The 13,965-nt window shown below is 56.5% G+C and overlaps 3 protein-coding genes across 3 annotated transcripts; 1 reads left to right on the top strand and 2 right to left on the bottom strand.

Moving 5' to 3' along the window:
• Positions 1–736: 736 nt before the first annotated feature.
• Positions 737–1,315, bottom strand: PHYSODRAFT_262679 (hypothetical protein; the record flags this gene model as incomplete). Its single annotated transcript, XM_009538636.1, has 2 exons — positions 737–768; positions 880–1,315. 2 exons carry the CDS (start codon positions 1,313–1,315, stop codon positions 737–739), a joined length of 468 nt encoding a protein of 155 aa, XP_009536931.1.
• Positions 1,316–2,948: 1,633 nt separating this feature from the next.
• PHYSODRAFT_262635 (hypothetical protein) lies at positions 2,949–3,458 on the bottom strand (the record flags this gene model as incomplete). Its single annotated transcript, XM_009538635.1, has 1 exon — positions 2,949–3,458. The coding sequence occupies one exon, from the start codon at positions 3,456–3,458 to the stop codon at positions 2,949–2,951; it is 510 nt and encodes a 169-aa protein (XP_009536930.1).
• Positions 3,459–4,098: 640 nt separating this feature from the next.
• PHYSODRAFT_262637 (hypothetical protein) lies at positions 4,099–5,648 on the top strand (the record flags this gene model as incomplete). Its single annotated transcript, XM_009538634.1, has 2 exons — positions 4,099–4,410; positions 4,518–5,648. The coding sequence occupies 2 exons, from the start codon at positions 4,099–4,101 to the stop codon at positions 5,646–5,648; spliced, it is 1,443 nt and encodes a 480-aa protein (XP_009536929.1).
• Positions 5,649–13,965: the final 8,317 nt, after the last annotated feature.

Below are 13,965 nucleotides of genomic sequence, written 5' to 3'. Positions count from 1 at the left end.
TGTGCATTGTGCTGTGTGACCCCGTCACAGCAAGCATGAAGACGGCTGGCTTCGGTGGTCCGGAATACGAGAAGTTTGCGAAAGGCTACAAGAACTTCCTCAACAGTGGTATTCAGATCCAATAAAGCCCGAGAAACCGGGGCGAGAGTGGCGCCTATTGAACTTCAATGAATACTACATCCTACTTCTTTATATTCTGCCATACTTAGGTGACTTCTTCGTCACTCAATAATTTCAACAACCTCGCAGCAGTGAAGGAAAATGATGGCGCTAAGCGACTGCGACTCTTTTCGTTGTGTGTTCACTCTGTTGACAGTGAAATTAACATTCCGGCAACCACGGTATGTGACAGCTCCCTTCTTTCTGGCTGCAATCTGTTTCACAAGTCTCAAGTCGAAGATCAAGGTGCGAATCCAGCTAGCAGCCAACATCATTCACATTCAAGTAGTTTAGCTGTAGCTAGGACAAGACGCACGAGCACATCAATTTATTCTTAAATTTGCCAACTATGGATCACCGAGCTCTTACTCCGGTAGAGTTCGTGACACGGTACCACTTGCAATAGGGTGGCCCAATTGTAAACTGGAATAGTTTTAGCATGACTGTGAAGACACGAATGTTAAAACAAAGCCGATAAAAACGATTTCTTTCAAGGATATAATAAAGTAAAAGAATGTTTGGGTTCTCATCCGCCTCTAACGCCAATTTCCATTTTGAAGACATAAAGAAAATGAATTCAAGGATATTCCAACCGGTTTTTCGCAAAAACTATAAGTATATACTACTTCGAAGTTTGTGCGCAATCATCGTTGAATTTAAAATATAAGAGCAGGCGTGAAGTTGACAACTTCAAGTTGTAGCCGTCTTCTTCGAAAATACCTTCGGTGCCCAAACTGATCCAGTCACAGACGCTCGAACTAATTCGCGTGGTGGGTGCATTACTCGTAGTCGCCTTTGTCTTGACCGTGAACGATGACACCTGGCCTGTCAACTTCTTGAAATTGGTAACCCCCGCGGCCTTGGCAAGCTGAGCTGTCCCTCTGAGGCCCGTGCAGTCGGCGTTACTGTAGAAGACGAGCGTGTCCGAGCTTGAATTCGGGAGCTTGTCCCACTTGGCAGATGCAGCCTTGTCGCCCAGCGACTCACAATCCAAACTGTAGCAGCGTCCGGCATGCTTGAACTTGATGGTGGCGAACGAGTTCTTGTACTGGATGTCCCAGTACAGCTTGAGAACTACGTTGAAGTATCCATCACTAGCAGCAAATGTCCAGCCGAGAAAGCCCAAGGAAATGCACAAGAACCAAAGCGACTGCATTGCAAACTCGAGAGCGAAACGAGAAATGACAACACTGTCGGAAGACGCGGTCACGGGGAATAAAACCTGACTAGGTCGTCTTCGACTTGGCTGGGAACACCAGTGGTATAAACGCTGGTGATGGTACCGGTGCTAATTGCCATGATAAGGGAGAACTGTGGCCCGTGTGATTCAAGGGCGTGGCCCCTGCGGGGCCACGCCCTTGAATATCGCGCGTGCCGCAGTTCACTTTCTGAAGCTGGTGCATGGGTCTGTTGGCGTGCATTTCCTTCCTCAGTCAGTAGTTGCCGTTGAACCTGTTCGGTCGACATCCTTCTGGCTGGTGTAGTACGAAGGTTGCGCCAGGTTACGCTTACACGCCCAATTAATCCGTTGGGAGCTGTCCATCCCCTCATTCTTCGGGAGTTCCCAGTATAAATGATTTTGTATGGGGATTAGCTGTCCATAAGTTTTGTCACCTGGGCAGAACCAGTGATTTGTATGTGAGCTACCTGAAGAAGCGCAAAAGCGCGCGTGTTAGCAGCGTGCAGATCTTTATCGGCGTCTTCTGCAACTCTAGTCCAAACCGCACCTCAAAACGATAAAAAACGACGAAGTTACAGCCACTTTTGGTGGTGTCCATATCTTTTTGTCGTGGAGTGTACGTAATGTTCATTTTCGTACGGAAAATGGACATTGTACTAGTGAATTTGGCACAATTCCTCATTTTTCAGTGCGGGTATAAACACTACGCCTCCTCGTTTCGTAGGTACTCTGAAGTTAGAAGTTTCCTCAAAATTCAGACTTGGCGAGCCTTTCCTCAGAAGTTAGAAAAAGTTCCTCAATAATAAGTAGCACCCGATCGGCGTCCACGTAGATGCCTGTTTGACCATCAGGGCCGGCAAAGCAGGTGACCACAAATGGGTTGATGACAAGTGTCGCGAGTGCCCTGGATGGGACGGTCAAGCGTTGTATGGAAGCTAGAACGGTTAGGCAGTGACACAAATAGCGAGAAACAGAGCTAATATGCAAAAGCAATCAACTTGTTCTCTCCAGTGCAGATTCACGACTGACCCTACTTCCTTACCGCGCACGGAGCCTGACAGCTCGTGCTTCCTTCTTCTTTCGGCTCTCTGTCGGCTCACGTGCCGACTTCAACACGTCACCGGCTCACCTGGCTCTCGTTTCACCCCTTCGTCCTTGGCTCACCTCACAGCTCACGTCCCGAGCCACGCGGTGCTCGTGACCTCCGTCCTGCCCTTCGCGTAACTGCTCACCCATCGCTCGCGTCACTGCTTCCATCGCAGCCGAGCGCGCCACCTAACCGACGCTTCGCCAGTCAGCGCCCCTCCGAAATGGATGACTGCCCGCTCACCGCATCGTCCCACAGCTGATCCTCCAGAAGTCGATCGCTGGTCGAACGGTCATCCGTGTAGTAGGAACGGTGGTGACCGTTCCCATCCTCCCCGACTGAAACTCGACGTCCTCGTCGAGCAGCTTCCAGCTTGTCGGCTTGCATTTTGCCACGCAGCTCTCGCTGTTCGGCGCGCAACCCACTGAGCGTCCTCACAGGTTTTTTATCGCCTATGCAGCCGTCCGCACGCCAGAACGCTTCGCTCAAACGCTTAGCTTGCTCCAGCTCTTCCAAGTCCTGCTACCATTGCGAGTAGCGGTCCTCGGCCATCTTCAAGGGCGAACGCCCACCCGAAGTCGCCTCATACCATTTCAGCAAGTGGCTGGCCACGCAGGTCGCCACCACATAGCTACTCCACCGCATTACCGTCTCGTCGGGCACGAGTCCGTCGCCGACGACCAGACCTCCATCAGCCAATATGTAGTTCAGCGTCAGCAGGAGCACTGCGACGCCCACCGTTCCTTGGCACACTCGCTCCACGAAGTCGTACACGAACACGACCGTGTAGAAGAGGGCATAAGCCAGCAACGACACGAACGCCCAGAACCCTCGACACACAGAGCTCGCACGGTCGACCGTCCGTCTGCACTCGGCCTTGGATCCTTTCCAGTACTTGGCTGTCGGCTTGCAGCTGAGCTCCAATACGTCAGGCAAGAAGACGCACCACAACGCGTGATACGCTTCCAACCACTTGTGTAGCAGCCTGCCGACGACTTCGGTGTGCTCTCCACGAGCCTCCAACACGATCATGGGCGTGGCCCAAATTGCTTCGAACGCTTTCCATCTCCGTTCCGCAGCCGGTCGACCTTGTACGGCCGGACCGTTCACAAAGCGACGGTAGCGCCTAGGGCACACCCGCGCCAGCGTAGACCACTTGTAGACGAAGGGGGAGATTGCGCCGAGCAGTCAACCCGCGATACTCCACAGCGGCCTCGTCACCACTCCGCCAATCGCGCCAACGACCAACAAAACGGTCACCCATCAATATTTGCACAGCACCGTGAGGGCGACGCGCCACAGCACCAACGAACTCCAAAAGCACCACTCGATCACTTCAATAGTCGTCTCCATCTCGCCACCGTACGAAAGATAAAATGCAGCCCTTGGAGCAGCATGAGTCCACCGTTCCTGTTTACTGGCGAGGTCTGCAGCCGTCGCACTCAGTAGTTCGGTAGATCCAGCAACCCACCGTTACATTTCGTCAATTCACCGTGCTAGACACGACCGTGTCGCTCGTCAACCACGTCTCTCCCTTCCCCGAAAGGAAATCACAGTCCTTCAACTTCCAACGGTCGAGTCGTTGTCCATCAGTTGCTCACGCTCATTGGCTTCTTGTCCTCATTTCAGCTTTCGCCGAGACAAGAGCAAGACGCCCAAGAAGCCCACCACCATGGCCAAGTCTCGCGCCGAGAACAAGGCCGTTATCATCCGACGACTGCGCTCGCGCTTGGACCGCACGACGCGCGGTGCCAGCGCCGAGGCCGACGCGCGACTGCGCGCGCAAGTCGATTTCTACGCCCGGCTGCGCAGCTCCATCTTCGTTAACGGCGACTCGCTTGGTATCACTGCCCTCGACGATGTGGTCGTGGACGTGTTGGCCGATGACACGCTGTTGCCCGCGGAGCTCGCGCGCACGGTGGTGCTGTTGCCAGCGCCCACTACGATGGACACGGAGCCCGCGCCCGCGCACGACCTCTTCGCTGTTCAAGCAGTTCCTGCACCCGCGACCAAGCGTTCGACCGCTTCGAGCGCTGATAACCAGAAGCCCCCGCCGCCAAGAAGCAGCGCTAGAGCTCGCGCACCCCGCAGTACCTGTTCGACTTGCCGGACACCTGCCCCCGCGACGTTCAGCGAGACGTCGAGAAGCTGGTGAAGGCCGCCGCTAAGCAGGGCAAGTCCCCGCCACGAGCAGCGTACCCCTGGGCCGGGCCGCGCGCCTGGTACGACCCGGAAGAGTTTCCGGAGCTCCACCTGATGCACTGGCGCTACTACATGCGCCACCGAGACACGTTCTTCGACTGTGCGCTGTACGCGCCAACGGACAACTCGGACGCTCGCCGCCGTGACAAGCTCAACGCGAACCAAGGCCGCCTCGTGCTGGTGAGTGCGAACGTCTGCCTCTTCGGCTGGTACGGCTTTCTCGACCGTTTCGAGAACACCGTTCACGACAATCTCATGTGGCTCGGAGGCAAGGCCGCCAAGCGTTCCGTGTCGGCCAAGGGCAAGGACAGTTCGGCGACGGGCCTCGTCACGCTGTGGCGCCACGAACGTTCCCGCTACGACAGCCTGATGGCTCACCTCCTGGATCCGTGCCGCGTCGACGAAGACGGTTACCAGAGCATCCGTGAGCTGCTGGAGCAGACGGAGGCTTTGGACCCGACTCGTCCCCCGCACCTTCGCCTCGGCGACGAAGCTCTGGCTCGCATCGCGCTCGACGCGGGCCGCAAGCCTCCCAACCCGGCCTGGATCGGCAACAAGAGCGGCGGCATCTGGAAGACGCTGCTGACGAACAGCCGGATCCGCGCGCTCCAGGTCAAGATTGCCAAGCAGCTCAAGGAGGGCACGTACAGGGTCGGCATGGACTTGAAGCCGTTCCCGCACAAGGAGCAGGGCGACAACGACTCGAACTACACCGACGACACGCTCGCCGTGGAGCCGCCGTCTCCACCCGTCGATGAGGAGCTCGAAGACGTCGAAGAGAACGAGTCCGAGGAGAAGCCGTCCACGCCGAGTCCCACGCAGGCAGACGAGCCTGACGACCAAGAGCAGGACGACGCCGACCAAGATGACCAAGCCGAAGCCGACGAAGGCGGCCGCAGCTTGGACACCCACGACGCTCCCGAAGACGACAAGAAGAGCAGCTCTGGCGACGACAAGGGCGACGCGTCGGCCAAGAGCAACCCCAAGAAGAAGAGCTCCGACTCTTCGAGCTCCAAGTAGTTCTCCGTGAATCAGGGACGCTCCTGACCGTTCATTCTTTCCGTATTACTCCGTGTGTCCCTCCAATTAATCTCAATAACAACATGCAAACCGTTTTCCACTCGTTCCGTTCTTGAGTCTTGTAGTTCGACCGTTCATAACATCATCCACGACCGTTTCCCCAAAACACAAACGCTCCCACCGTTGACCGTGCTACGCCATTAGCATGTCGTCGTCCTCCACTTCTTCATTGGCATCGGCCAGCCGCGAGCTTCGACGCAACTCGGGCAGCCGCAACTTCTTCCTCCGGGCTTGTTCAAAAGCCGTCACTAGGGCCTCGTACTCAGGCATCAACTCGGCCCGAGCCACCCAAAACGTTTCATAATTCGCAACCAACACCAGGTACTCCACGGAACGGTCCACCGTTCGTTTCCCACACACTGCTAACAACGGCGAGTCGACACCCGTGAGGACCGTGTCCCCCTTGCCAACGGTCAGTCGTTCCGTGAAACTCGACGTGGGGAGGTCGGACTCCTCCAGCGGCCCATCTTCAGCCTCCCCTTCACCGTTTTCGAAACCGTCCGGCACGTCATTCATGTACGGCCGTGTCCACTTGCCACGAAACTTCTTCAAACGGTTCACGTTGACCGTGACCACCTTGTCAGGATGCGACGGGATGTCAATCCGGTACGCATTATCGCCCACTTTCGCCACAACTCGGTAAGGGCCGTGCCACGCGAACGCTAGCTTCTTCATCCGAGCCTCCCCTCGCTTCTTCCGGAACAGTTGATACACCCACACCGGGTCTCCAACTTCGTACTCCACGGCTACACGGTCACCTAACCGTTTTTCATGACGATCTTGAGCCTTCACCAGTTGACGCTCGACCAGATGACGAGAATCCCGCAGCGACCGGTATAACTCCCGTCGATACAGAGCCACTTCGTTGCTCTTCCACTTCTTCCCCAGGTTCAGGAACGCGACGTCCAGCGGTAGCGTAGCATCACGCCCGCAGAGAGAAAAGAACGGTGTATCGCCTAACGTCTCATGATAAGACGTACGGTAGGCAAACAACACTCGAGGCAAATACACATCCCAGTCCGTTTGCGCTTCACTCACGTGCATCTTGAGCATTCCCATGAGCGTTCCGTTGAACCGCTCCACGAGACCTTGAATCTGCGGGTGATAGGCAGAACCGAACAGCTTCTTGATCCCGAGCGTTTGGTAGAACGACTTAGCAATTTCCGACGTGAAATTCCGACCGTTGTCACTCAACAACCGTGAAGGAACACCGTGCCGGGACACAACACCGTTCACCATAACGTCAACGAACGTGACGGAGTCCAATCGGAGAACTGCTAAGGCTTGGCCCATCTCGTGAAGTAGTCCACGAATACAAGAATGTACTTGTTGCCTCGTTCAGTCTCCGGTAACGGTCCAACGGCATCGACCACTAGTAGCGAGAACGGTCCCGTGAGATCGGCTACGGGCATCCGTTGCACCTGCCCCGCTTGCCACGGTCTCGAGCCCTTCCCACTACCACAACGGTTGCACTCCCGGACGTACTCCGTGACATCCTTTCGCCATCCCGGCCAGAACGCATGTCTCCTCACCTTCTCCAGAGTCTTCGTCAATCCCAGGTGAGAGGACAGAATGTCAGAGTGAGAGTAGTGCAACACGGTCTCCACATACGGTAACGGAACCACCGGAGCGGTCAAGGACCGTGCAGGTCTGGTAGATTCACACGCCGCATCAATAAACCGTTCCGCACTTCATATCGACGTCCCATCTTGACGACAGTCGCTCGCAGGAAGGGGTCGAGAGGCAAGGCACCGTCCAGCAGGAAAGCCACGAGAGCCTTGATCCACGGCACCTCTTGCTGCGCTTCTACGAACTGCTCAGAGTCGAGTCCGAACCGGTCCACAGGGGATATCGGCGCGTCCGTTTCCGGACCGCTGCCAACGTCCTCGTTCGGACGGTCAGATTCGTCATCATCCACACGTCCATCTGCACGCTCGCCAGCAACATCCTCACCGTTCGCAAGTTCACCGTTTGTACCAGGCTGCTCCCCGACTGAAGCCGGAAGCACGTCATCGGCCGTGATCTCAGGGTTCAGGAGGTCACTCATCGTCAGAGCCGCAACCGTGTCCATCGGCAATCGTGACAGACCGTCAATGTGACCCAAAGAAGCACCAGGCTTGTGATGAACTTTGAACTGGAGGCTCGAGAACTCCATCGCCCACCGTACAAGCTTAGCGTTCGTCGTACGGTTACCGGGGCTGAACATCCACGTCAGCGCCTGGTGGTCCGTGTACAAATCGAACTCACGCTTGTCCAGGTAGCAGCGGAACTTCCTCGTCGCCCAGACAACTCCCCAACACTTAATCTCCGAGATACCATCTTGGTTGTTGATCCAGTTCTTCTGCGATCCAGTTAACAGCTTACTAGCGTAGGCCACTACACGGTCGCGACCGTTCACTTCTTGCATCAAGCAAGCGCCAACAGCGTACCGTGACGAGTCCACGTACAACTTAAACCGTTTCTTGCCATTAGGATAGACTAGTATCGGCGGCTTCAAGAGCGCACACTTCAACTGTCTAAACGCAGCTTCACAGTCCTCGTTCCACACGAACGGTGCGTCCTTCACCTTCAACCGTTCCAGGGGCGCAGAGATCGACGCATACCCCGGGATGTAGCGACAGAAGTAACTCGTCAGACCCAGAAAAGAGCGGATCCCATGCACGTCCACCGGACGCTTCACGTTCATCACAGCCTTCACGTTCTCAGGATTAGGCAGGATCCCAGTAGGAGTCACAATGTGCCCCAGGAACGCTACTTGACTACGCCCCCAGTGATACTTCTTCATCTTGAGCTTGAATCCAGCCTGCTGGAACCGTGTCCGCACTTGGCGCACAGGAACCAGATGGGTAGGGAAGTCCTTGCTGAAAATGACACAGTCATCGAGATGAACCAAACAGATTCGCCACTTGACGTCCGCCAAAACGGTCTCCATCAACCGTTCAAACGCTGGGACAGCGTTGCAAAGGCCAAATGGCATCACCAACCATTCGTACAGACCGTATTTACACGTAAAAGCGGTCTTCGACACGCTGTCCGGGTGCATCGGTACGTTCCAGTAGCCAGAAGCGATATCAATCGTCGAAAACAGTTGAGCGTCGCCCAACACGTCCCGAATATCATCAATCAACGGCATGGGGTAACAGTCCTTCACCGTTACCGCGTTCAACTTACGGTAGTCGATGCAGAATCGTATTCCACCGTCCGGTTTCCGAATCATCAGGACCGGGCTCGCCCACGGACTGTTCGAAGGTCGAATCAGGTTCAGCTCCAAGTACTGCTGGATCTCCGCTTCCATGACTTCACCTTCAGCCAACGAGACACGGTACGGCTGCTGCTTGATCGGAGCACTGTCACCGGTGTCGATCTCGAATTGCAACAGATCCGTCCGTCCGGGCGTCTTAGAAGAGTCCACAAACATGCTGTGGAAAGCGTTCAGTTCTCCTTGGAACAGTTCCTTCTGCTCCGGCGGCAGATTAGCCTCCGAGAAATCGGCCTTCATAGCTTCCGCTTTGTCGGGCGGGATGTCCGGCTTCGTAGCCTTCACCTTCTCGCCGACGCCCACTTCGCGCGCTTCTGACACTGACGCTGCACGCTCCCCCTTGGGCTCGCCACCTTCGGCTGGCACCGTTCCCTTCGGACCAACCGTTTGACGCTCCACACCCTTCGGATCGACCGTTGGCGGCTCGAAAGCCGACTCCGGGATCACGGAAGTGCACACAATGACCGTTCCTTTCCGGATCCAGTACTCATCCGTAGACGCATTACAGACTTCGACGATGACCTGGCCTTCCTCGACCGTGCACAGCGACCGTGCCACGCACATCGTCGGAGGCAGACCCAAAGATCCTTCGACCAGAACGGTCGCCTTGTCGACGACGGCTCCCACGGCACGAGTCATCACGAGAGCTTGGCCACGCGGCGGCAACCGCACCGACGTCGCCATCGTCGTCATGTACGACTCCTGCACCATGGTGAAACCCAGCGTCAACACTTCGCCCGTACTCTTCAGAGTCAACGTCCGTTCTGAAACGTCGATTACGACACCGAATGCTCCTAGGGCATCAACACCCAGGATCGCATCGACGTGGAGACGGTCAGCGACCAACAAGCTCATCGAGACTTCGGCCGTTCCTAGACGGAGAGAGAGGGTAATCCAACCACGAATCCGCAAATTGTGCCCCGAGGAGCTCCTCACCAGGCCTTCGTACGGTTCCAGCGGCTCGGACGACCGTCCTAAACGCTTCAGCACGCGTCGATCCACGAGACTTAGAGTAGCGCCCGTATCCGCTAGCATTTAAGACGGTAAGCAGTCAATATAACCGCTCGAGAGAGCCTCAAAGTTGCCAACAGCACACACCACCCGGCGACCGTCCTCGACAGCGCGATACACGTCACACTCATCTCCATCTTCCTCACAGAGTCCAAATCCGTTGGGCAAGTTGACCGTGTCGACTTCCACGAGACCGGTCCTTGGTACCGGTGTCCGAGCCGGACGCTCGCACCGTACCACCTCTACGTAATGAGAAATTTCCTCTTCACGCTCAGGGTAGAACTCCACGTCTCCCAGTACTTCGGCATACGGTTTGTACAACGACGAAAAGTCAAAGCAACCCTTCTTCTCAGGCTGACGGCGACGGCGGCGCCTAGTACCAGGCGTCCTCGACCGCCCCGTACGGTCCCACAGTTTCGTCCACACTTGACCCGCGTTCTCCTCGAAATACGACTTGATACACGGTTTCAACCGTTCCCAGCAATCTCCCTTCAGCCCATACTGCTCTACAACACGGTTGACGTGCTCGCGTAGCCGTTCCCAATCGGGATCAGGCACCTTGTCACGCAACGGGGGAACATCCATTGTTCCTCCTTCACCGTTTAGCACTTCTTCAGGACCGTTGTTTCGACCTCCGTAGTCTCTCGCTTCCTTCTGCAACCGGAACACGGCTTGACGCGCGATCGCTTTCTTGATCTTCGGATCGACGCGATGTACTCCACTTAGGACAGGAATCCCTTCCTCCACCGAGACCGTTCCTCCCGGATCATCGGGAGGGCGCAAGACATTCTCGCACACGAAAGACTCGACGACCGTGTTAACCACGCTTGTGACCGTTTCATCTTCAGAATCCGATCGTTCGGAGGAGCCATCAGAGCTGCGGGTATCGTTGTCGATGCCTGACCGCTCCGAGGCCTTACCCACCGTTCCACTTGACGCAGTTTGTTCACCATAGACGACATTCGCCACCGGAGTCCGGAATCGCACGCTTGGCTTCCTCCGACTTCTCCAGCATATCACCGTACCAATCTTGCCAGTACTCAGGCGTTCCAAAGGAGTCGGAGGCAGCTTGGCGCGCCCGCTCCAAGACCTCCAGAGAGATACTCAAAATGCGAGCCAGCTCTTCCGCAGACGGTTCGGTCTGAGCTTCAGCGTTCTGCTTGACACGCTTCAGCAACTCGACCTCGTCCAGCGGATACAACCGGTCCTCAAGCTCCTTGTCGTACTCTTCCGGCTCGGCGGCGACATCCGTTCCAGCGAAGAACAGACGTCTCCTGCCCGGGCTCACAGCCATCTATAGCATCCAGTTCTTCGTCCGTAAATAAACGGTCGTACTTCGAAGTGTCCTTAGCCTCAACCGTTTCGGTTTCGACCGTCCTGGCCTCGACCATACCGTTCACTTCCTTGCTCTCAGCAAGAACGGTCTCTTCATCCGTCTAAGCCGCGAACAAGCCGTCCGACACATCGTACTCTTCATCCTCCCATACTTCCATGGGCGCCACCACCTCTTCCGGCGACGTCACTTCAACCACGGCACTTCGTTCTTCACGCGTCACAGTAGGAGGCTCCGACACGGTGCAATCCTCAGACAGCCCCGTGACCGCTGTCTCCCCACCGTCCCCAACCTCATCACACCGTTCAGGACTCGCAGCGACCAGATCTTCGTAGACCACTTCGACTTCCTTGCCTTCAACGTCCGAAACCAATCCTTTTCCTTCTTCATCCGTTCCCACGATCTTGAACCCGACTTTCTTTTTCTTGTTTTTCTTTTCCGCACATGAAGCTCCACACATGGCATACACCGGTGCCTGCTTCCTCGATGCATCCACACAAACATCAACGGTAGTCACCGTTCCGCCTTCACCTTCACGGTCGCGATCATTACCACTCGAGCCATTTACTAGACAAGAGGAAGGAGTGACTCTCTCCTCCCCTTCCTCCCGCCCCCGTCATTGGTTCGAAGCGGTTTGTGCAGACCTGGTCCTCAGCTCCCGGGTCGCACCACGGAGTGCCACAATGCCAGGACACGCACCGATAAGGTGACCTTCTTCCTCGCAGAACACGCACTTGGTAACGCCACGACCACCGTTCCGGCCAACCGTTTCAGGGCCGCGTTGGTAGTTGGTGGGTCCCGCCTCACACTCCACAGCGATATGCCCGTGAACGCCACAGTTGTGGCACGTCATGGACTGGCGGCGGCAGGTCTCTCGCGAGTGACCCACGTAGCCACACCGGCCACACACAGGCGCCCCCTCTTGCGTTCGACTGTCAGCTCCCATACGGATTCCTCGGACAGGTCGGCCGTTCCCATGAGGACCTTGACCGTTCATTCCAGCGCCAGGGCTCGAAGTCGTAGCCGAAACGTTGGGCATGCGGTTCCGCGGCGAGCGCGGAGGCTGCCAGCGGTTCTGCGTCATCTGCTGCTGCCACTGCTGCTGCTGCGTCATGAACGTCGTCATCTTCTCCGCAAGCACGCCCACCGCCGCCATCGGGTCGTTCGCGGGCGAGGCATCGCTCCCGCTCGACTTCTTCTTCTCGTCCGAGAACTCGTCTTCTTCTTCAATGGGACGCGACATCTCCTTAGCCAATAGCCATTCGCAGGCCTCCAGAATATCGCGCGCCGGTCCCGAGTCGAGACACGCCAATATGCGCTTGTTTCGGAGTCCGCGACGGAACAGCTGATATCTCATCTTCCGGTTCGGATAGTCCAACGAGTCACAAAGATCCGTCACACGGTCACCCCACTCCTCAACGGATTCGCCACGCTCACGGTGAGCGGAATGCAACCGTTCCCAGAGCTGGTCAGCCGTTCGGCTGAAGAACAGGTTGTGGAATCGGACCTTCAGAGTCGCGAACGTCTTGATAGTCCAGTTGTTCCACCACCGTTCAGCTTCAGAGCCCTTGATCCGTTGTTGGAACACTAGCAGCCGAGACTGGTCCGGGAGGTGGCTGGTGTGAGCTTCGAACAGCTACACGCCTTGTCTATGCTGGCCGTGTCCGAGTAGAAAGCGGGTAGGACCTTGATCGCATTGGAGACCATAGACGACAAATCACGGTCATTCCGAACGGTCGAGTTGTTCATGGGGGCACGGTAGCCACCGTTCCGAGCTTGGGTAGGCATCGGCCGGCCGTTCGTTGAGGCACTCACCGCAGTTCTGACAGGTGCTTTGTAGTGCGCGACTGTCTTCACTGGTCCCGTCGGTTGGGTCTTCACCGGTCTCGTAGGTTGGGACTTCACTGTAGGCTCCACATTCACCTTCCGCTCCATCTTCACCGTGGGCTTCGGCACCGTTCCCCAGCCACCGTAGCCTCCTTGCTGGGCACCGACGCTCCAGCCAAATACAGGACCTCCCGGCAGACGCTTCTCCATTCCCGTGTACATCGGGATGAAGCCACTCGGGGTCCTCTGCTGCTGCACTTCTTCAGGTTCATCCTTCACGTAGTCCGTGTAGTAGGACGGTTCGTACTCAGCGAGTTCACTGTAGCCGTAGTCCTCCGCCGACCAGTACTGTTCTGTTTCATCAAATTCGGCATCCTCACCGTTTTCCTCGACCGTTTGCACAGCCTCGGGGCCTGGCGACGGAGCCATCTTCATCTCGAGCTCTTGTTCTGCTTGAGCTCCGGCCGCATCACCGTGTTCATCTGCGGTCTTGGTTCATCATCGTGTTCATCGGCCCAAAGCGCCTCCCTCGTTTCCTAGCGAAGCGAGTAACGACCAGCAGCAGTAGCTACCTGCGCCGTCGCGTCCACTCCGCTCGCATCTCCGGACGATCGCGGGCGTCGCTGCCCCAGTAGAGCCGACGTGGTCCCACCGTGTTGCAGCCGTCGCAACCGTTCCGCTTCCAACAGTGCCACTTCATCTTGCACGGACCGCTGATCCCCATTCTCTCCTTGCTCTCCAACAACCGTCATCTTCTTCAGAAAGTCTTCTTCACTCGACCTTCAGCACGCGATCTTCTTCACTCGAACGAGCGAAACAAACTCCAA

This window comes from Phytophthora sojae, assembly GCF_000149755.1.
Source record: "Phytophthora sojae unplaced genomic scaffold PHYSOscaffold_12, whole genome shotgun sequence".
NCBI lineage: Eukaryota > Oomycota > Peronosporomycetes > Peronosporales > Peronosporaceae > Phytophthora > Phytophthora sojae.
The sequence above is the reverse complement of the archived record's forward strand: the minus strand, read 5'-3'. Positions and strand labels throughout refer to the sequence as shown.